Source organism: Opisthorchis viverrini (genome assembly GCF_000715545.1).
Source record: "Opisthorchis viverrini unplaced genomic scaffold opera_v5_47, whole genome shotgun sequence".
Classification (NCBI taxonomy): Eukaryota; Metazoa; Platyhelminthes; class Trematoda; order Opisthorchiida; family Opisthorchiidae; genus Opisthorchis; species Opisthorchis viverrini.
Genome location: NW_008751702.1, coordinates 414,725 through 438,607, shown reverse-complemented (window position 1 = coordinate 438,607; position 23,883 = coordinate 414,725). Strand labels below are relative to the sequence as shown.

At 44.0% G+C, this 23,883-nt stretch overlaps 1 protein-coding gene across 1 annotated transcript in view; it reads left to right on the top strand.

Moving 5' to 3' along the window:
- T265_03285 (hypothetical protein) overlaps window positions 1-23,245 on the top strand; it is a gene marked incomplete at both ends in the record, with an annotated part of 39,401 nt that extends 16,156 nt beyond the window's left edge. Inside the window, 9 exons of the mRNA XM_009167731.1 lie at window positions 1,405-1,562; window positions 3,135-3,185; window positions 3,916-4,045; window positions 6,387-6,844; window positions 7,061-7,390; window positions 12,810-12,902; window positions 15,625-15,722; window positions 17,571-17,665; window positions 22,657-23,245. Of these exons, the coding sequence (XP_009165995.1) occupies window positions 1,405-1,562; window positions 3,135-3,185; window positions 3,916-4,045; window positions 6,387-6,844; window positions 7,061-7,390; window positions 12,810-12,902; window positions 15,625-15,722; window positions 17,571-17,665; window positions 22,657-22,763 (1,520 nt within the window). The remainder of the gene's footprint in view (window positions 1-1,404; window positions 1,563-3,134; window positions 3,186-3,915; window positions 4,046-6,386; window positions 6,845-7,060; window positions 7,391-12,809; window positions 12,903-15,624; window positions 15,723-17,570; window positions 17,666-22,656) is intronic.
- Between the last annotated feature and the right edge of the window lie 638 nt (window positions 23,246-23,883).

Sequence of the window (23,883 nt, the reverse complement as noted above, 5' to 3'; positions counted from 1 at the left end):
GTCTTGCAACCACAAACTTTGTTCATATCGATCACTATTTGTAGCTGGGTCTTTTGAGTTAGCACAAAACGATTGAGTTTTAGCAGTTAGCCTTCCTGCGCTGACTGACTTTGTCAAGACCTCCTCCCAGCTCTTTTGCAATATTCTGTCAGATCCATAAATCAACCGGGAACGGTAGATTATGTTATCATTATGTTTATATGTGTGGTGAGAGGCGATTTGCGTTGTGTGGTGTAAAACGGCACTCCGCAGTCTGCTCAACTGAAAAGTTGGTTCTATGTAGAAGACCTTGTGCGATGGCTTTAATCGATCCATCTCAACTTCAGGGCATCTGCGGTTCTAAATATCCAGAGTACGTGAGTCGTGGACACACTGGCCTGACTTGTGTGTCCTCTAGATTTTTCGGCTCACCGTTCTATGTCCTTTTTAATGGTTGTACTCAGTGTCGCTGTGAGCCAGGACTTTGTCGCTTTCAGCTTTGGCGGTTGCGTTCCATGGATGCATCTGAATAACTTATCCCAGATAAAGTACAGTTGACATGCAAACGTCTTCCGTTTCCCTAGTCTACATACTTGCGATGGGAAAATGAAACCAGGACTTTGTCGCTTTCAGCCTGGCGGTTGCGATCCATGGATGCATCTGAATAAATTATCCCAGATAAAGTACAGTTGACATGTTAACGTCTTCCGTTTCCTTAGTCTACATACTTGCGATGGGAAAATGAAATATAGTTGATTTGAGGCTATCCCCAGCGAATCCGGTGTGAATAAAGTCGAAAAAGATCGAGCTTTGTGTGAAACATTTAGTTTGATTGGATTCTGATAGAATAGCATCACCTCGGCATATTATTTCTTTTCTTCAATCATAATTCAATAAAACGAAGTGGTTTTGGTTTGCAAAGACGCATGATTGGATGTTGACAACCTGTTCGAAATTAATGAAGAACAACGAAATGTGGAGCACTATCCACTTCTTGCCTGCTGATGTGCATCACTATACACTCAAACCATTCCTAAGTCACTGGGGCTACCAGTGCTTATCCAGCTGCATCGGCACATTTGGTTGTAGTTAGACTCTTTGGCTAGCGGTAGACCTTGAACAGTGTTTGTGAGTCGAAAATTTTCTAACAGAGCTGGGCTGACAATGTGTTGGACTTTATATGACGTTACTTGTTCGCATGACCCAGCCCATTCGGTTCTTTCGTCTGTTCGTTACAGATGTGACTCACCAGTTTATTTCTCGTTCACGTATATTTTTGATGGTGACGGTAACGACCCTTACAGTTTATTCAGTTCCCACTCACCTTATTATTGTTCTCTGACTACCAACTGACATGGAGCCTGGTGTTGACTTTCCTTGCACCTTCCCAGTTGGTTGTCACTCAAGAGATAAATTTTTCTTCAGGCTCTGGTACGTGTGGTGATGCGCTGATGCAGGCCTTACATGAATTCAAACGCGCTCACCAACTTGCCGGGTTCGATTCCACCCAATATTCAACCCCCGGGATTCAGCTAGGTCATTCACGTCATCTGAATACGGATGTGGCTAGTGGTTCCAACGAGGTAGCATTACAATATCAGCTGTTGTTCCTCGCTTGCTCGTTGTCACAATCACTAGTATCGTTGTGTTCATAGTTTCGTGTCGTAAACCGCGTCACAATTTTGTTGTGGTTTTGTTTCTCGCTGTTCATTGATGCATCTGAATACCGTTCTCTAGCGATTGCTACGGCACTGGTTCTTTTAGTAAATCGATCTGACTTTTTGAATCTGTTTTCTGCGAGTTTACCAGTAGAGCTGAGTGGTTTTGAGCGCCATATTTGTCCTGTATGGGTAAATCCACTTTCTGACCAATAATACGGAGTTTTGACTTTGACCTTCCTGGGACTTATTCTTCCTTCGCCGCCACTTACGTGAGCGCTTAGCTCGCACAGTTGCTTTTCGTTCTGTACAAACGTCCTCTACTTGCCGATAGCTTATTTTTATTTTCCCATTAGTTGCCAGCATCGTGTAACGGATGCTGAACTGCGTTTAGGTCTCCCACTAAGTTGCACACATTTCCAAAACGATTGAGACGAAGAATTTTGGGACCACGTTATCCTGACTTGAAGACCTGTTATACCTCACTCACACTTGAGGTCATCACACATCGTTGGAGTTGTTCTGCTTTGTTTCGCATCTGTCATATACTAGCCAGGTGAATCGCTAGAAACACTGATTTTATCCCTTTAAGCTAGTCTCTAATTGAATGAATATCCTCGTGGACCGAGCAGTCCCACAGCATACTTGAACCAACGGCCACTGCAGTTGCTGATGTTCATGCAAGCACATACAGACGCACACAACGCGCCAGACTCCCTTCTCTTTATTCCCACCTTGGTGTTTGTCCGTTTACATTTCTCCTAGTCACACATTCCCAGAAGCCTGAAATCCATAAAACTTCATCCACTGTCTGCACACTGGGAACTGATCAAAACTAAAGATGGCACATTAATTTATTGGGTGGCCAATCAGCTGGAGCATTGATAGCTTGGGTGCGTTTACTGGCTGTTAATCAGTTGGAGGCTGATCTTTTCTCTGGACTTGACACTGCTTGGAAGTCAGTCTGCGCACTGGCGATGTCTTTCTGGAATGTTGATAAAAGTTCGTCACGGTGGGACAACAGGTCAACTGATCAACAGTCAGTTAGGCTAGTAGGTATTTGTCAAGCCCTGGTGCCCTTTCGTTACGTAGCCGTCATGCAAATTAAAAGAAGCACGATATCTGAGATAGCGTTAGGTTACCCAAGCCTGGATTTCGAATCACTTACCTTCCTGGGAGGATTTCGGATGGTGACCATGGATTCATCTCGAGCTAACGATTGGACGTTATTTTACTTTAATGTTAGATGGTTTAGTTTTACTATGGGCTTCTGCTTCCTTTTTTCTGTTCGAGTTGGTTGCATCTTCTCTTAAATTTTCCGCTTGGATCCTGTTTGTTTTATTTTCTCACTTCTTTTTTGAGAGGCCCACGTTCGCCATAATTTTGCATTTAGTAATTGTGCTCATTTTTTGAGGTTATGGGTGTTGGTTTTGCTGTTTTAACCCATTTACATCAAATGATACGCAACTCGTCCAATCGTTTACTCAACCATTTCAGTTTGCTGCCCACATGGGTGAAGAGGGTGGATCACCAGTGTTTCGTGACAAGGTGGGTATACAACATTTTGTTTATTGTATTGATGTCAACTACCGCAAACTGCAATCTAGGGATATGGTGACGTTCAGTGATCATTACGGGGGAAATTCCCCTTGTGTAAGTGATTGTCATACTACAACAGGGATCGAATAATAACTGTTAATACGTGCTCGTACTGGCTGTTGCACGCTGGGAAATCGATTGATCGTCGTAGGCATCAGTCTCAAGACGTGACAACTATTCTGATCTATGGCTGACGTGTCCCTCGGGAAAATGGACGCATTCTGGTGGTCGAGCAGATGCGTCACCTTGTGAATGGCAAGTTAGTGAGTAGAATGCAGTTGGCGTGAGCTCAGTGGATGGTTTCCAGATTTCCTGCATCTGCACTTGAAGAGTGAATGATAATAGTTCACTTTCATGCTTGATGAAACCCTCTACGAAAACCAATGAATTTCCTTTAAACAAAGTCTCTCTAGTTCTACGTGGAAAGATCCAAAATCCTTTTGAAATCCCATTCAAGAACAAAATGTTTATCTGGAATAGCTGCACACGTGGTATTCAATGACTAAACCCTAGCTTTCATACGGAATGGCAGGCAGTGATTCTGCGGCGAGCGCTGGCTGAACAGAAAACTTTCGATTGTGTGCTTCATATACACCAGCTGATAATGCTACTGCTAACTGTATTGCTTGTTATTGTTTTGAGTGAATATTCTTCAAATCCATTTTTGTTTTTCTGTTAGCGCCCACGTGACCGTACTATCACGCTTCTCCAACGCGCGGTTGCAATTCTACACATCTTTGCCTCTGTCCACTTTGGATCAAGCGTAAGTGAGTGGACGCCGAAGCGCGAGGGAAAGCGCACATCAGCAGGTAGGGATGAGTTTTTAAGTAGGTATCTGATGGATTCCAGTGTTGCACGTTACATCCTATATTTCTCGGACATTTTTTATTCTCTCTTGGCTCGTGTGGATTCTTCGTGGGGTCTTGGGGATCTCCATCCGTATGAGCGTATTTTGTACGGGGCGATACCATTTTCAGACATTATACAACCGTAATGTTTAGTTCATTCACTAAGTACGCAAACTGACGTGCGAGGCAACAGAGGCAGTTCAACATTCGAACCTGAAAGAAGTAACTTTCCCTTTTTACGTTTGATGTATCCGACATGTTGCGGTTGAAGAGTACCCGGTAACTGACGAATGATTGTTCTCCTAGAGTTCAACGAAGTGAAGAACTAGGAAATAGACAAACACCCCAGTGCTTTGGATCGTCTGTCGATACTCGCAGTGCCAGATAACTGAGCTTCAGAGTTGTTCGTTTATGAAGGAAAAACAGCTGATCAACTACGCGACTAACAACATCGCACACATATCGTACCAGTGGTCCGCATACAGATCTGTTGGAATTTCATACCTCAGTATTAGTCATTTAGTATAAGTTATTTAGGCGTACAAATAGCGCTACTGCTACAAACTTGTGTCCGTGTGGAAAGCAGAGCCCGCACATGGCAGGTCTGTTTCAGTACGTTTCAATTGATCGTTCCAACTCCAATTCCTGAGCGTTTTTCTGGGCATTCTGGCCCAGGTCGTGCCATTATTTTGGTGGCCAAAGACTATGGTCATTGTGCCCGGTGATATCGTTGGCAACATTTTGTTCCACATCATAGATTTTTTTCTTGACAACATTAGGGAAAACCTAGTTGGGCAGCATGAATTGGAGGTTTACAGAGAGACTTCTACAGAAGCCTGTGTTTTACCTGTCTCAGTGTACCCAAAGGACCGTAAATCAGAATTGCACGTTGTCTGCCGTGACAACCAGCAGCAGGCTTTTGATAAAGCCGTCATATGAAGTCCCCGACTAGGTAGTGCTTCAACTCCCAGTGTGACAGTTCAGCTCGATTCAGTATGCCTACCGTTGGTTCAGTGCCCATGTACATTTTGTGGCTACTGCTATAAATATAGGATGAACCGAACGAGTTGTATTGGTAAGATGCGCGACGTCAGCGAGGAGTATACAAGACTCTTGAAAGTTAGAAAACAGAATCAAACAGTTGCGCTCAGGAATGAAGGGAGAAGGTTCTTCAGATAATTGAAGGTGGACATCTGATTGAGGGTTCCTGGGGGAGAGCGTGAGACGTAAGAGGAGACTGATTGAGAAGCGACGGCATTGACCCTGGTAGAATTGATAGAAACCGCTTCTAGACAACCCAAAATATTTGAAGATTATCGGCAAAGGAAGATATGTCTTGTGCGACTACTGCCTGCAAGTTCGAAACCCTGTTTCGTGTGCAATCAGACAGAATAGAAGTTAGTTGGAGGTCCTCAGCTCGAAGTTGTTTGTATCTCAGCAGCAAGGAATACCTGACATTGTATAACTTTATAACTTCAAGACCATCCGATCAGTTCAGCAACACAATTCAACTACATAGACCAGAGTAGCAATAACATAGCAATAACCAAATAAAATGTAATCACCAGATGACACGAATGTGCCAAGGCTTCATGTTGACTCAAGATGCACTTGAAATAGCACAAATTGCAGATAAATTTATGTTCGCTGTACTCTAAGTTATAATGACGCAGACCATGGGTTGCAACATTTTGTTATTGGAATCCTAATCCAGTGAATGTTTGGCCACTTGGATTTTTGGTTACCTCCCTGGTAAACACCTCGGTGACTATAACCACTAATGAGGCTACCTACCCAAACTTTGCTTGGGTCCATGGCAGTTAGTTCCATCTCAATCACTCGTTTCCTTGTGCACACTGTTCTTACTTTTGGGGATCACTAACCAGTTAATTTGACTAGGACAGAACCTTCGGGAAGCAGTTGCAAAAATGGCTTTTCTTCTTGAGCCTATTACACTGAGTCTTTTGTCTCGTGACCTAAAACCGAACGACTGCATAACTCCCATAGATAAGTGTGTGAGAGACAAGGTCTTTCAGAATCTCTGTTTATACACCCCGTACTATCCGGTAATCGAATACCTCAGGCCGCTCTGGTTTTCAGTGGACTAATCTTTTCCTTGAACCATCTCTGTCTTGTCAGTGACGATCCACGGACCATTTGGAACCTGACCATATATATCCACTTTTATACAACACCTAGTTTCCTGCTTTGTTTTCTTGTTTATCCTCCGTCTCTCTACATCAGGAAATCTTTGTTCTCTAATTGCGGTTGTTTTGTTTTTTACTTTGTTATTATTTTACAGACAATTTACGGAATTCTGCTTCTGTGGAACGTGCGAAGGCACAGCATTGGGGGATTGCTCGTGCTCATCTCGAAGTAGCCATTAATTTGGTGTTGGAAAAGGTCGAGCTCCTTCGATCGCTTGAACAAGAAAAATCCACCATCGAATCACATCAATCGAGTTGCATTATGCAGTCTACGTGCGAGTCAACCGCGATAAATCAAGCGACCACTTATTCTAAAAGACAAGATCGACTACAAGGTAGACCGCGTGTTGGATCTTCTCGGTCGCGCCTGTCCTTTGCTAGTGGTGAATCGAAGTCTGTTCGGCTTGGAGAGAATGCACATTTGCATGATACAAAAGCCCATGCTATCCGAAACGGGTCAGGTGAAACTATTTTGAACTCATCTAATCAGCGTACAAATTCAGTTTCCAGCTCATTGACAACAGTTAAGCTGACTTCAGCGGATACAAGAGAGGTAAGCATAAATTCCAGTGGAAATTGGTGTATGGTTAGTTGCCAAAGTTTATTTGAGCCGAAGGCTAATAGCAGCATAATGAATACGCTGTGATCTGGAACTTCTCAGCTATTCTCTTGGGAAGTTTCACTGTGAGTATTTAACAATCCTCAGACCTTAGGGATAGCAGATGTCTCTGTAGCTTGTAGTCACCGCATTTTCTGTTTGATTTCACAGTTTCTGTATGCTGAAGCCAACAGGATGGTAATTCATACTGTGCGTCGGCAACTTTGTCCGGCCTTACGTGATCTGATAGAACATGGACTGGTGAAGAAATCACTTTCGACGGTGGTCGAGGAGCCTTTTCAACGTAACCTGCTGTGGCCGTTTTTCGGTTGCCTGGCTTCACGACGACTCGGTCCCTCCGAAGACGGATTTGAGTCAGTAGGTGTGGATGTGGACAATGAAATCAATCAGACCGCTTGCTCAGCAACCGTCAACCACTCGCGAATTAACAGATCTGGTCCACACGCCTGGCATGTGTTTTTGAAGTTCTATTACATGAAGGTTAGTCGCTTTTTCGTCACTATTCCCACAGGCTTGTTTTTCACTTCTGATAGTCCGCATCGTCAATGGGTTTAAAAAGAAACTAAACTACTCCTTCCGGTAGCAGTAGTTTATTTCGACGCAACATCAATTGCACAGCGCACCACCATGTCCGATGTGGTCGCAGTAGAGCTGTTGCTGCGACCCACCTTGGAATAAGGTTTCTGAATATGGCGATCAGGCGAAGCTGCGTAAAAGAGATGAGGAGTGCCCATAGAGATACGTTCAATATGTTGGGTGTTTGTGGTTGATTAGCGTAGGTCTTCCGTTTCTCATAATGACATTTCAAGCTGTGAAGCGCATCGTCGCGTGAGGCATATTTTCGCTGGTTGTGACGGACCTGTGGATGATACTTTTGCAGTGTAGATAATCAGCTGTTCAGTATTTCTGATAAGACGTTAGGTGTACTGAAAGCGTCTAAGTGTGCAAAGTCAGGTTTCCCATATCCAGCGTTCGTTTGCTGGGTAGCCCTGATTACAAAGCTTGTTCCAATTGGAATGTCGAACGCCTTTGCGAAGATTGAAGCAAAACATTAGTATTGCCTCAGGAAACCTATTTACTCTCTTATCTCCAGTGTGCTTTTCGGGGCTTTAACCTAATGCACGCGAGTAAGATAGAATGGACTTGGTCCACTACTGTCCCTATCATCGATGTATCCATGACTTTTCGGGGTTATGTTTCCGAAGTTACACTTTTTTGGATTGATACTAATTTTATGTTCACAAAAAAGTCAGTAAAATTCAAGATCTCATCATGACGTGCCCTAATTTTAGCACGATTGAAAATGTTTCTTTGATAATCTCAAATAATCTCAGCTCTTCGGTAGTAAATTTAATGACTGACCGAAAAATGCCTAGTAAGACACTCAGGCCGAAAGAATGAATCTGTACACAAATAAATCAGAAGGAATGCTAGTATCGGCTAGCTCGCGTGAGTTGTCATTCAGGGATACTTGTAGGTATACATTTTTCACATCGATGGGGGAGGATAATTTTGCAGTAGTTAATCACGCAATGATATCCTCGGGCTCTTTGATGGCACATACTTGATGTCCTTGCTCGTTGTTTACCCTGATCATGTAGTCAACTCGGGTTCTAAGGATTTCACCATCAGCTTTCAATGGATTAACAATGGAGGTAATCCATTTCGAAGAACTGATACTACCACTGATACTTCTTCGCTCTCTCATGTAGTTCGTAAAATGAAACGCAATTGTCAACTGAAACATGCTTCGTCAACTCCCAATTCTATCTGAGGGACTTTCGTGCCACCGACCTGTTCGGAACAGGTCAGAATCAAATAATTTAATAATCTGCCTGGTCGGTGCGACAAAGGGATGGAAATATCAATGTCTATAATAACCTCTGGACTAGTGATGGATGCACCGGGCTCTGGGACGAGAAGCTTCCAGTGGAAAATCCTCCCTGTCTGTTGATAGAAGGTCGTGATCGTAATACCACATATAACGATGTCAATTTGACATTTGGAATAGCCTGACGAAGTACATTCGTAGGCATAAAAGCCTGAACATACCCAGCGTCCACCGTCAATGACAGAACAACAGAAAATATGCTGGTCAACCGAACTGTCCACTGTTAAACTAAGATTCTCGCGTTCGTTGCGTGGTTCTGGCATTCCATATGAGTGAGGCGAACTAATGCACCAGTACAAATTGACTGAATACGATCAACTTTGCCACATGACATGTGGGGTATCTGATCCAACGTGTGTGACGAGATTGCACTTTGACGCTGGAGTTGCTCGACTTTGTATCGGTGCGATCATACAATATTTGATGGAACATTGACTTACTATTCAGTTGGTGGGTTCACACTAGGGGGGGGGGCAGTCGATGGGTAGGCCTCTTGCAATAGCTCGCAAACTTCACAACTATTTTTCGGAGAAGGATCGGATGACAGAAACAACCTACCCAACTGCGCACTGATGATGTCTTCTCATATGGTGACGAAACGTTTGCAAGCCAATTGCCAAACTTGGCGAACAGATCAACAGCCACCCGATCAGCAACCAATAATTAAGTTCTGTTGAGGCTGCGAACAACTGAGTCCTGCAGCCAGACGGTTGTCAGTTTGAATTAGAAGTTGCTTACAAAAATTTCCACACGGTTTGGGTTGGAAGTTTTGGAGAAACCCTTCAGTATTTTGCTTGTCCTGTCATTCCGGGTGATGAGATTTTGCTCCATTTGCTATTTCAAAATTTACTGGTTGGACATGATCCAACATTAATTGTTTTTCCTTATCGTAATTTTGCTCCGCCGAACTAGTTGGAAAGGGGAGATTTTTTACAAGAGATTACGCATCCTTTCAACCAACACTAAAGAAAGTGTCACTTTGTCTCGTCTCGAAGTGAATCACCAGCAATGCACTATATACACCGGTACACCATATATACATCATTTCTGATGAGTTTCAAATTTACTAGCTTACGGTAATGAAGTTGTGGTGAGTGACGCGTTGTGTGGAATAGTATGCTGGAACAATGCAGGTCCTTGTTGGCATCCGTTTCTACCCCCCCCCCCCCCCCCCTTATAACTGCCTTATCTTAACAATTTTTATATTGTAGGATTTGTAGTGCACTTTATTCGATTGGGTTTCAGGGGGGGGGGGGTTCAGTGAAAGGGTCTCTGTGAATAGGAATCCAAATTTCACTTCTCTTTTGTTACCTTTCTACTGAAAGTGGAGCGTCGCTTCCCGAATTGCATTTGTATGTCAGCTGGGAAACTTCTGGGGATGGGCCGTCACACCCCTCGAGTAGCACGGCATTTGGTCACGTGTGTTGTTCGTAGTCACCGCTTACCGAGTATAGTATGGCAGGCATGGTTGTAGGCGTTGTAAGGTAGTTTACTAGTGAGCCTTTCAGGAGTTTGTAATAAAGATGAAAGTTTGCGTTCTTGCTTCTGTATGGTCTACTATATAAGGAAACTCATTACTACACATTGCTTCCGAAAATATTTCCATTATTTGGCTTCTCCAATTTAACTGTTTCATGTACTATTTTTCTTACCTTAGCCTTTAGAGCCTTCGTAGGGCGGCCCATTAGGGTAATATAACGGAAAGATCCTTTACGAGAAATACACTCATTTGCAAATCAATTTGGTTTTCACGCGAGACTCAATCGAATCTCTCGTTTATGATGTCCTCCAGCTGAATGTACTGCACACAGGCCGCCTCATGATTCAGTCGGCACGATATTCGAGATATCGCAGCTCATGATCGGTTTCGAAGAGTTTTCAGCAACCTTGTGAGTAGTTTCCTTTATGAAAGATCCTTTAGTTGTGTCAACTGACGTCGCCGTGAGAGATCTGGACATTGAGTCCCCCTTACTTATTTCCTCAAAACTATGATAGGACATAAGTGTGGAGATGTAAACATTTCTTTTACTCTTCAGCTGTCCATGTACGATACATTTATGGGCTTACTGTTTGAGGAAAAATACGTGAAAGCATTCAGAGAGATAGAGGGTGATCGGAGATTAGTATTCAGATCGACGGATGTTCTAAGTCAATAACTTCTGTGCACATAGACCCGGCTGTTCCAGTTTACTCATCACCACCTTGTCAAATATTAGCATCTGGAGTTTTCAGTTGCTCCTCAGAACGGCTGATGATTTTCTGGGGTCAACGGAATAAGCCGCAACCAGTAAATAGATATCTTGCAGTCGACGATGTTATGTTTCAGGTTGTGGGCTAACTATTGTCTCACGAAGCGCATCAGATTTTTTGGGATGTTTTGCGATTCTCCAGAAGAGATAGCCGTCTGTTCTGCTGTTGTAATTGCCACTGGAAATACGGGCGTCCCCACAAATTATTGACCTTCCTGAAAGCGCTGCACGCCACGGACGCGTCAAATTCTACGTTCTGCTGTAGCACCCTTTCGGTGCCTAGCTGCAGAAGGTGGCCGAGGGCCGGGAAAATACCAGGTTGCCCAAGCCTAGGCAAGCGAAGTCGAGTGGCAGAGGTTATAGAAGACTCACTGCCAGTCTCTAATGCTTGTGGGGTCGAAGTGTTACTGGTTCGTTCGCTCACAGATATTGGGTAGGTAGACGACGCGGCCCTTGCACTTCCTTCTCTTTTTCAAAAAATGAAAACAGTTTCGTCTACATACTACAAATCGACAAACCTCTCGCTCAGAGACATCTGAACACGTTTTTTTTGGAGAACTTCCATCGGTCGCCTCATTATCTCATCAATGACGAAAGTAAACAAAAATGGAGAAGGTAGACACCTTGCTGGACCATTGCTTGTAGTAAAGCTTCTGGAAAGCTCTCCATACCCTCTCCCGTGACCACAACAGCCCACGTACAAACATGATTACCTTAGTTATGCAGTATAACGCATTATTGTTACCATCATCACCGGCACTGCACTAGCTTGTCAGTGTAAAGCAAATGGAGACAAATACGTTTCTTTAACCGTTGACGATATCTTAGTCGTGAGAAACTGTTTAATCCGCATCGTAAGGCTGGGTCGAATCTCGGTGCGATCTCTCTGCTAGCAAGCGGTGTAGTTCAACCAATGCTCGATGACTGTTCAGAATAAGTGTTTATATTTACTTCCGGTTAGGTCGCATTTTTTCATCTCCACATAGATTATCAGTTGCACCAAGTTGTTTAGTCATCTCCTCTCTGGAATCTCTTTCGATTATCGCCCTTTTAGACACACGTTTATATTCATAATTGGAGTTTCGATCCATATACCGGCCCCTCCGAGCGTGGGTCTAAACATATTTCCCCATTTAGTTCGTCTCCATAGTTTAGGTCGAACAGACATTTTCATGAACATTGTGCACCACCCTGAGTAGAAGTTCTGGTCGATTATTCCTGGTTAGTATCGGGATGCGGTGCGTTTAGTACCATCATTATCGACAGCAGACATCAGTGTTCAACACCAATGATTCACTGTCGTAAAATCGTTCAGCTGTAGCACCCTTTCGGTGCCTAGCTGCCGTGGCACACGAAAGAGTCACGAGGGCCTGGATACTGCCAGGTCGCCCAAGCCTAGACAGGGGAAGTCGAGAGGCAGAGTTCGGGTTCGAACCACGGACCTTCAGGTCAGTAAATTCTCGCTCTAACCACTTGGCCCATCTCGCCAAGTTTAGTATACGTTGTAGTGAATACTACTGAAGTGGCTATCTTTTTATACCATTTTGTCCGGTTTGTGGCCGAATCACATTTCAGTAGTATGTTGGAATATTAATAACTCTGGTGTATCAACTGGTTGTTGGTTAGTTGGCGGTTGATCAATAGCAGAAGTGCAGTTCCCTAAGTAACCATTAGATTTTCTTTTTAACTCACCTTGATTAAATTTTTTTCGGGTCGCTGAATCTAACACAGTTTGGTCATTTTTCGTTTGTTTACTCAGAACGGACAGGTTTACAATGAGTCTCCAGCGCGGAAACTATCAGAAAGTTTCGATTTGGACTCGTACGGTGGAAAAGCTATCACACTTCGACAGGTACTTGGAACTTGAAATTATTTTGTACTGTTTCAAGTGTACATTCACTATGAATTGAAGAGTATTGTCTCGGATTTCTCCAACCTTTGTTTTACCCACCATCGACTCCCTGTTAGCCCCTTCTATGTATTACGGCCTTTGCTCCCCAATGCATTGACGGCACAGTATGCACGACAACCCAGCATCTAGTAGTGGGATGGATAGATATCAATAGTGTCTAGGTTAGAAGTGAGCAGTACTGCTGACAAATGGTTTAATAAATCCGATTCTGATATACTTCCTATGTAGCATCCGGTAACAAATGCCGTGTAAGATATGTTTATAACTCTTGGCTAGTCAACCGCCTACATGACTTGGTTAGCGACCTCCAATAAATGCCACCTTCTGTTGTGCAGTGCTTTGATGAGTTTATCTTTTGTCTTAAAAAACAAGAATTTTCATGGATACATTTGCATGGATACATACTTTACCTTCGATGGACAAACACATCAACAGCTGAAAGGAACTCCAATGGGATCCCCAATATCAGGATTCATTGCTGAGGCGGTAATGCAAAGACTAGAGCGTGCAGTACTGCCGATCATCAATCCAAAGCTGTGGATCCGCTACGTGGACGACACCTTCGTCATCATGAAACGGGACTCAGTACACGACGCACATGAACTGCTCAACACAACGTTTGAAGATATCAAGTTTACAATCGAACTGGAAAGAAACAATCGGCTACCATTCTTGGACGTCTTAGTGAACAGAAAGGTGGACGGGACTCTGGAAACCTGCGTACACCGCAAAGAGACTCATACGGACCAAATACTGAACTACAACAGCAATCATCCAGTAAACCACAAAAAGAGCTGCGTCCAAACCTTGTTCAAGAGGGCGGAGACACACTGCAGCACCACAGAACTACGGAAGAAGGAGGAAAACCATCTATACAGAATGTTCCAGAAGAATGGATATCCAAGGAGTTTTATCAAGAGAAGCTTGAAGAAGAAGAAGACATCTCAACAACAGCCACAGCAAGAACAAGCCACCAGACGGGTAGTCCTACCTTACATCAAGAATATATCAGAACTCGCAACCAGATTATTGGCGCAAAAAGGAATCTTCGTGGCCCACAAACCGAGTGCTACTCTAAGGAAATTAATCTCTAGACCGAAGGACAACCGGGACAAAACCAAGAGGAACAATGTGATATACCAAATCGACTGCAACGACTGCAACAAATTCTACGTTGGACAAACTGGGAGAAAATTATGTACACGAATAAAGGAACACAACGCGGCTGTCAGGAGGCATGACCCCCTGTCCTTGATATCCATACACGAGGACCAGGAAGGCCACAAATTCAACATGGAAAACGCGAAAATTTTGGCATACGGAGACACGCGACACGGAAGAGAATTTCTGGAAGCATGGTACTCTACGACAGGTTCAATAAACCGGTGCATCGAACTGGATCCAATTTACGCACCTCTACGCGCGAGAGATCAACATCGCAACCGAAACACTCAAGGAGGACCGAATAATGGATTCACAAACGAAGAAACAAGGAACTCCTCGGAGTCAAATCAATGAGGTCACAACCGGAACTCGGAAGGACAAAGGTCACTCCAACATCGACTAGACTACGACGGCGAGGGATGCCAAGTTCAAAAGTCACGTGGGCATCGGCGAATGAGGACACGGGATAAAAAGAACAACCAATGGAACCGCCCGACAGAATAACTAATCGCGGTCAAAGGTCATCCCCGGCTACCAGCACGTATATCAACACACACGTAACACTACTGAACGCACAACCACTAACCCACCGCTACGCACAACTACGCACTGATGATGTCACCTCGATTGGTGATGAAACGTTTGCAACCAAATTGCCCAGCTCAGCGAACAAGCCAACGACCATCTACGCTACCTGAGCTACCGACATTCTCCTCTATAGAAAACAACTTCCAGACTCTTCGATGTTAATACATACTAGATGACACAGCTTAAAGCAAAATACCTCTTGAGGGTAGGCTGAACGGTTGAAGCCCTTATTCTAGTAGTCACTTCTTCTGGTTCTTTCACACCTTAGGTTTCACATCACTGGCTTGTGCTTAGCTTTGAGGCATTTCCTTGATCTTCACCAGAGATTGAAGCGCTATTCAAAACCGGCGCCTTTGAGTGCGGTTGCCTCCTGAAAAATTTGAACACATTACACCTGTTCCGTTTAGTTTGTGTTGCTTGGGTGTTCAAACTAGTAGTGACGACGAATAGGACTACCTCGGAGTCGTGATCACGAGGCAGTGAGTGGATGTCCACGAACTTTTAACCTGTATGCATGGCATGCACCTTGATCTCAAGTAGCAGGGGACTTTTCACAGGACGTTTATCCGTAGATTCACTGATCAATATGTTGGTGATTGTTATAGTAGAACACTTGTTATAGTTTAGTAGGTCATGGGATACGTGAATCGTCTTGCTCAATTTATTTGTCACGACATGAAATTATTCAAGCCCCGGTTACTGTGACAATATGCCCTACTGAGGAGTTCCAAAAACAAGCCCTCGTGTAGTGGAAGTGAGCAAAGTTTGGTTCCGATTTGAAACGAGGGACTTGGGGGTTCCATATTTGAGGAGCGCTTTGTGATTTTCTGTTCGGTTGATATCTCGATTGTCAATAGTCAGAACCAGGTGCTTATCACACCTCTTACATTACACTTTTCTCTCCTCACAGCGTTTTTTCAACGCGATGGGCACCGTTCTGGAAACACATGGTGCATATCACCGTAGTGATGATTCCCGATTCAAGTCTTTTATCAGTATAGCACTAAAGTAAGTGCCTTAAACAATTCTCTGTGCACATCTACACTAATTTCCTTCCCGATCTTAATCTATTCTTTTATGTGAGGTTCAACTAGGAGTGTTAGTCAGTGGTCGGAAGTTTTGTGCAAATCGACTTTGCTGTGCTACTGCCCTATTGATTGGTTCTCGAATGAGTAGTGTGACATATTCAGCCCATCCAAAGACCTGGAATATCCAGACACCTGATTACTCGTTCTCACAACCTAGTGACACCCAGTTTTGGATGCTCGGATTTAATAAGTTTCCTGGAAATCGCACTTATCTGTGTCTCAGTAACGATACAGCAAACAACGGCGCTCGTTAATTAACATTGAATAGTTGACCTTAATGAGCCCAGTGCCATTGGTGACATGAAAAATGGCATTTCACGCGGGTATGAGCATTCGTGGGTACTATTCTGGTTTCAGTAAATTATATTGGCCTGTGGTTCCACTCACTCACCTGACATCCATTCAACTCTAACATTGTGCTCGTATTGCGTTGAATTATCTGAACCCATAGACGCTTGATCCGTCATTATGACCGGTAGATTAGGTATCTAACGGTCGCTCACTGTGACTGAGCTAACCAACTTGAGGCCTATTTTGTACAGGTAACAAAAAATGATCGGCCGTGTTGGAATAATGGTGCCTTCACTTACTTACCATTCCGGCCAGTGTCTGTCATCGATATCACACAAATGTCTTCTTGGTGACATAGAACTTCCATTGGAACAGTATCCTACGTTTGATTTCCCGGTAGTCTCAAATTTTGCGATTTACTTGTGGAACTTGCCCTTGAAAGTGATGTCAGTTTTGCTGCGCCTTGAAGTGAAAAGTCCTAACATCAATGCTAGAAGAATGTATTATGGTATAGAAAAGAAATTAATATTCTACTGGGCTGATCTTTGCTCTACGCTGTTCTACACAACTGAATCCTAGCTTCTATTGATCGAGTGTGTTCGAAATATTGGAGCCATTGGCGAATGTTGTTTAAGGATGTTGGGTTAACCCAACAACGCTTTTCAACTTCTGGGCACTCATGATAGGCTTAAGTAACGTGTGGAATTATGACATAAGTTCACGACCGCTAGGTTCACATTTTTAGCCAGTTTTGGCTGTTGATTTTGGCTGCTGACAATGCTGGAATTATGCTCCAATTTATCATCCCCCGCCTGCAATACGCAGCTACCCAAATCATCGGTGAACGAAACTGCGGCAGCTACAACCACTGTACGACGAGTACGCGGTTATTACAGCTGACAATGATGATGATGACAAGGCCAAACCAAACATACTTTCTGGACTTCCGATGAGACTGCAGACCAGGTTGCTCTGGACAAAATGAACCTCAGGTTCTGCAACCTATCATTTGAGCTGGAGAGTTTCAACATCTACACAACCTGTGTTTCACTCTTTAGGTATCAGTGATAGCATACTAGAACGGGACAATTGATACTCGATCCATTCCTGGTGTCATCTAGAATCGAGCTTTTTTCTACTGTCTCGACCCTACTAGGTTTATATGCAGTCTTTTCGGGCACTGACATAGTTTTTCCTCGCTAAAACCGGGCCTTTTCTGACAACATATGCCTCTCTTCTACTTAGCTTCCGTAAACACATTCTTCTAGTCCTTTTCGTGCAATCAAAACGCCTTTGTAGGTGAAGTTCATGACTGCGTATACGACTTTTTTGAAGTTGTTTCCCTCAAGCTCCTGTTCACTCAGAATATCCAGTCGCTCTGCACCACCACGCTATGCAACTAGGCGAAACGGTTGAATGACTAAACGATTCAGTTTGACTATCTCGAGCCGGTTTTTTGTTTTTCTCCTATTCTCAGTGAAGGTCGGTTGGTTCAATGGCTTCGTATGGTGCTGAAGAACCAATCCTTGGTCAGTACCATTTATCAACCTTGGAGCTATACGCTCTCCACTGGTAAGTTGAACATCATACTGTCTGATACTAAGAATCCTCACCTGATTTTCTGTTCGTATTAGAATGAGAAACTCATTCACAATCCGAACTCCTTTAAATTTCCGTCTGTTTCATAAAACAACACCGTTTGGGCGTGAAACTCAAAGATGAGCTTCTGTCCTTCTGGATGAAGTTCTTAGGCTGAAGTGTCGGCGTGCCCTGGTTTCAACGAGTAACCGCATTCGATACCGTTATACATTACTCCTCGTTATTTTCCAAACAATGAGTCATTGCGATGGATCGGAGTGACTGGTTCTTCCCGTGCTTTACGGAGGCAGGCCTAAACATTGAACTGTTTTTTTATTTTTGGTCTTGGTACTTGGTACTTCCACACCGAACTCAGGGACTTACTCCGCCCTCACATCTGTACATAACCAACTGGCCTCCTGTTATGTCCTCTTTGATAATGTATCAGTCAAACTTGTCGGTTCACCGAAATGGAGAAGGCAAACAACTTCGAGGAAGTCATACTGCGAACAAGTAGATCACATTCCGTGATGTGGAATCCAACTGAATCAGAATCTAAAGAAAGCTAACAGTCCAATAAGATGTCCGTGAGAGGCCCAATTGTAAAAACAAGGTTTCAGTATGCAAAACAAATTGTTAGCAAACTGGATTTGTTCGTTTGAAAGTAGTCCTCCTGACTGCTCCCCTTTGAAGTGCTCGATCGTAGGACTGCCACTGAGGGTTGAGTTGCATTGGTATGACGTACCTCCGTATTCGATCGGTCCATCTTCTAGGTGTGCAACTTTTGGAAATTGCTGATTCATTCATCGGCTCTGGAGATTCTTGCTTTTGAGCCAACTCAAATGTGTCGAAACGAATCTCCATTGAAAGAACAGCATCGAATGTAGCTGTCGCTGGAAGACAGGAAGCGCGTAGCTGATTGGCATGACGGACCCAGATAGAGAAGCCTACATTTACCTCAGAGGCAACTTTTTCAGCACGGCACACAGTTAAGCCTTCTGTCCACTTTCCCGCACCATCACGATAGTCTTTCGCTAGCACATATTGGCGGGGTATAAATGTGTCACTTACAGCACCGTGATTTTGGTTGAACTGAACTTCCACGTCTGTGTTTCTACCGGTTAGCAGATGTGGTGTTGGACGGATGACGTAAACGGGCAAATGGATCTTGCGGTTCATAACTACTTCCGCCGGGGACTTACCATTTGGTGTTGCCCTGTAACTCGGCAGAACTGTCTCGATAATTTTCGATGTGGTCCCCTCCCCTCTGAGTTGTAGGAGTGCAGGTTTGGAAGTGCCCACAAATCTTTCCACTTGACCACTTGACTGTGGATGGAACGGTGGCGATAGCACATGTTGTATGCTATTTTCTTGACAGGAAGCGGAAAATTCAGTGGATGTGAATGCGCTGGTGTCGTCAGAGACAATGATATTTGGAACTCCAAAGTGTCTAAACACATGTTGTAGCTCTGAAATAGTAGCACAGGCAGTAATATGGTTCATGTTAAACACTTCTGGCCATATGGTATAAGCATGTACTACGATGAGATATTGTTGACCGTTGATTGGTTCCGCAAAATCAACATGAAGTCGTGACCATGGAGTTTCTGGGACAGGCCATGAACATGATTATGTTTTCCAGGGTGGATTTTGCAGATAGTTGGCATTTTGAGCACTTGCGTACAAGTTCTTCTAATTGCTTATCCATGCTCGATCAGCAAACATAACTACGTGTTACGCCTTTATGCGGTTAAGATACCGGGATGTCTAAAATGAAGTTGTTTAAGGACATCGCTGTGTAATTCCGGGGCACGATTACCCGTTCTGCGTAGAGTAAGCAACCATCAACCTCGGAAAGTGAGGATCGACGTTGGTAGAACGTTTGAAGTTCTTTATCGGAACATACTGCAGACCAGTGTGTGTGTGTGATGAGAATGGGGTACCTCTTGAAATAACGGATCACGAGCAGTGGCGTCGCGAACCATGGCAAAAGTGACTGGAATTGAACGGATTGTGGTAGCAAACACTGTGTTAACTTCGGGTCCCAACCTTATTCTGGCAACAACAGCATTCTCGGGTTGTTGACGTTGAGAATCCATGAATCCTGAGAGAATGCATCGGCTTGGCCAATAGATAAAATCACCTTAACGGATCGATCGATGTCGGCTTGGAGGGTTCCAGCAGTTGATCGAACTTTTCAGTATTCAACCGAAAGTTATTCCCCCAGAACACGATAATTGTATGTGTGTGCGAGGGAGAAGTATCATGATTGAATTCGATACAGCCCATACAAAATCACCTCGGATTTCTGCCTACTAAGCTCTTGGTACGTGAACCCACCCGACGCCTGTTCTCATCTCTTTATTTTTATCATCCTCGATTCCACCATTTGTTTGCAGGACTGAATTATTCGGATTTTGTCGCTAAACGCCATAATTGTCACGAGTGATTCAGCTACATAACTTCAGTCACTGTTGGTTGTGAATAAATGATCAATTCTTATGTCTGCTTGTTTGTGCCTTCACTCGTTACAAGTTTCTCTTGGTACAGAGGAGAATAGGAAGAGAATATTTTGTTTGATTATTCATTCGACATGGCGTTTATGTTGGGTTAAAAAACTCTAATGCAGGCATCATGAATTGGTACGGATTTTCAGTCCTCTTATTAATCGCGCTAGAAAAGCAATTTTTCACCTTTCCTGTTAAAGTCACTTTGTGTCAGAATAGGAGAGTGGAAAAGTTGCTTGGATTTTGTAGCCTATTGGCCTGCCGAATTCATGGTTTCACTCCGCAAACCTCCCACAAATGCTGGAAAGAGTGTGGAATAGAAGATAACCGCAGTACCGTACGAGTGGAAGCGTAAGGTCCAGATTGCGAAGATTTATCACGGGTCTTGTGAAGTTCACGTCCGCAGTACTCTCGTTTGAACAGCTGTCTTCCTGTCCTGGCGTAACTGTCATGGTAAGTCCAGACCAACTGGGGGAAGCACTGGTCTCGAGTTTTGCTCTCATTGGAGCTCTTCAGCACTGTATATCCTTGTCCGTGCTGGGGTTTGAATTCCGGACATATGGCACGCTTGGAGAGCGCGGTACCACTAGTTCACCAGCGCATGCTTGACGTATCCGCAGTTTCACGTTTGTACGTGCGAACGTGTTAGCCCGATTTCGAGCTACTGGCGCACTGAAGGCGACCAATTAGGTTCAGGAACGCCAGCGGACACATGACGGTGTGTGTGTGTGTGTGCTTCATCCGTGCGTCCCCATTCAGCTTCACGTTCCTACTATTCCCACGCAGGCTTTAGCATAGCGGAAGGACTTGTTAGACTAGTCTGTTGAACGTGACTACCCTCTCCACTGTGGTCAGCTGTCTACAAACTACCGGCCCACATACCTCGATTTACTGATCCGATGCTCCCAATGGACGAGGGCAATTCTCCAAAACACCTGTCGTCAAACCGTTGGAGGCTTTTGTCTGTCTTCGTTCGGTAGGATCGGTCCAAAACAAGGCACTGCCTCGGATACGTTTACGGTGTCACTGTTTATGGATATCGAGCTTCAGGTCCTCATGTATAACACTTGTATGTATGTCATCTGGTGCCGCGTTTTTAGATTTTCATTACTGAGTGAACACCTAGGTGTTCCATATTTTCTCCCACATAGCCTGCTGTGTGTTACACGAGCCATACACTAAATAGCTTTGCGTGGCTGAGTCACGCTCTTTTAATGGACGATCATGCGTGTTTAATGCTTTCCTTGAATTATTTTTGATAGCTACCCTGTAGCTTCTTGTTGTAGCACTTCATCATTCATACACAAATGGTTTTTCCGTGTTTCTCTGCTGTTCGCATTCGTGAATCACTTGCATTCAGTGCCGTCTCATTGTTGTGGATTACGAACCATCAACCATAGACTTTCTGACCGTTACTCACAGCACTTCCATGGGGACAGACAGAAGAATCTGGCTTCCCTAATTGCATTTGCACAGAAGAAACTTTTAGTCAGGTTGATCTTTATTTGAATACATGTGTCCGGGTTTTGGGGGGAGTAAAACATATTTGTCAGATACGCTCCACATCCACGTGTAGTCGGGTCTCACTTTAGTTCTTAGTCTGTTTAGTCGGTAATTTCCCACTGACAATTGTCTATGTTTTGCATGCTTTACAAAAATTCACCGGCTTCCAAGATGAACATTCAAATTGGGATCTACCCTGAGGCCGAACTGTGTCCTCGTGCGGCGTAGTCACTCATTTACACTTTTAGCTGGTTTGCAAAAACAATTTTGACTCCTGAGTTAAGTGTTTGATGGATGGGTGTCGTAATACAAACGGTCTGGTTTGTACCGTACACTCATTTGCGTTCAAATGTGGCAGCCAAACGGCAACGTGCAACCTCGACCAGTCACAGAAACTTATAGATTCCATGAACCGGGGAATGCTATTTGCCACGAATGGTGGTCAGTCTTGGAAACAAATCAAATGAGACTAAGCAGTAGACTATCCGGGTGGATTCGATGGTACACGTCCTTGGCTTCCCACGGGCAAGATTTTTTTGATCACTCATTTAGCATCACTCCATATATTTCTGTATTAGCCCGTCCGATAATGCGTATCTCTGCTTCCTCCGAACTTTCATTTTCCTGTGAATCGCTGATCACACGCCACTCGCCCAACAAAAATAACCCTCAACGGTCCTCTTGCTATTAGAGAATATCCTGGGTGTGGTTCGCACAAGTTTACAACTTGGTGTGAAGATTTTTTTTTAGATTTTTGGAGATACTTTACGAACTTTGCTGCAGCTAGAGGCGTTCACTTTACGTAGCTTGTTACCATTGTCTCTTCACTTTTAGGATTCCTTAGTGAAATGTGTTCTTTGGTATACGGTTTTCTTCAGTTTGAACTCGCAAGGTGCCTTTTGACGTTCCGAATTTCAAGTGTTCAGACCGACAGCAGAGTGATGCCCCGAACATCCTTTCTCTTTCTTCTTACAGGTTTCGATGATGCACTCCACTCATTGAACCGACTATCCAATCTAGGAATACAATTGCCTTACGACTACAGCATTCGTCATCTGCGTGAAATAGGTGATGCATTTTAAGTTTCTATTTTGGCCTATTGTCGATACAGCGCATCCTCTTGTTTTGTTGTCTTTGTGCCAATCGTTCGAATCCTATTCTGCTAGTATCTTACTGAGTGAATACAAATCCGTTCCCTTTGCATGTTCGCACTGATTCCTCAGACATTCATATCTTACTTTGCCTTCCTCTCTTCCGCTCCACCTTTACTGTCTGGCTTTGTTGTGATTCACTTGTCCAAGCCGACTGATTTCCCCTTAAAACTGGGAGCGTTCCAGAATGAATCATCGTTATTTGATCCTCATAGTCTTGACAAGCGGTTGTAATCTTGTCCTTTCGATTGATCTGTCAAATTCATCGTCTTCTTTTCTCCATTAATCAACACTTCCTGAATTCCTTTCCTACCGATCCACTGCCCATGTGATGTTTTAGTGGACTGTATGTTTGTGTAAATACGTATGGGCATCTTCCAGCATCTGTCCCAAAAATAAACCGACTGTTCACGATTCAAATGCGCAGACTTTGGTAAAATCTGTAGGTTTTTTCAGATGGGTAGTGAGACGATGGAGGGAACGTAGTTATTAATATCCATATACTTTGACGCCCGAGGAATATTCTTTGTTTCTTCCTCTCGTACAGCGAGTAACTACACTCATCTCTCTGGATCGATCTCGAGTAGTATTGCGAATCCTAAAAACCTCTGTCGTTGGTTATTTTCTACTGATGAACCTGCAGAACAATGATTTTCACAAGCGAGACGCCGCTATCCACAAAAGCGTTTCCCATCAACCATAACCTGGTATCCGATCCCTCCTTCAGCACCGTCACGAAGAGACTGGACCTTACCTGGTATCCGCTCCTTCAGCACCGTCACGAAGAGACTGGACCTTACCGTGGTGTGACGGTTTGCGTACCTCAGCGATCCATTGAGCTATATATACTGGTGTCCCGCCACACTCACAGAGTCTCATATCAGGTTGATCAATGGTTAGAGGTCTGACGAACACAGTCTCCTGGCCCTCCAGGTTGGGGGTTGGAAGATGTGGTGACTTGTTCCGTAGAAATGGTAATGCATTTGCATTTCCCGCCAAACACCGCTGCCTTGCGGTTAGGCTTTTGAGCCAAAGGCTTTGGTTGAGGACC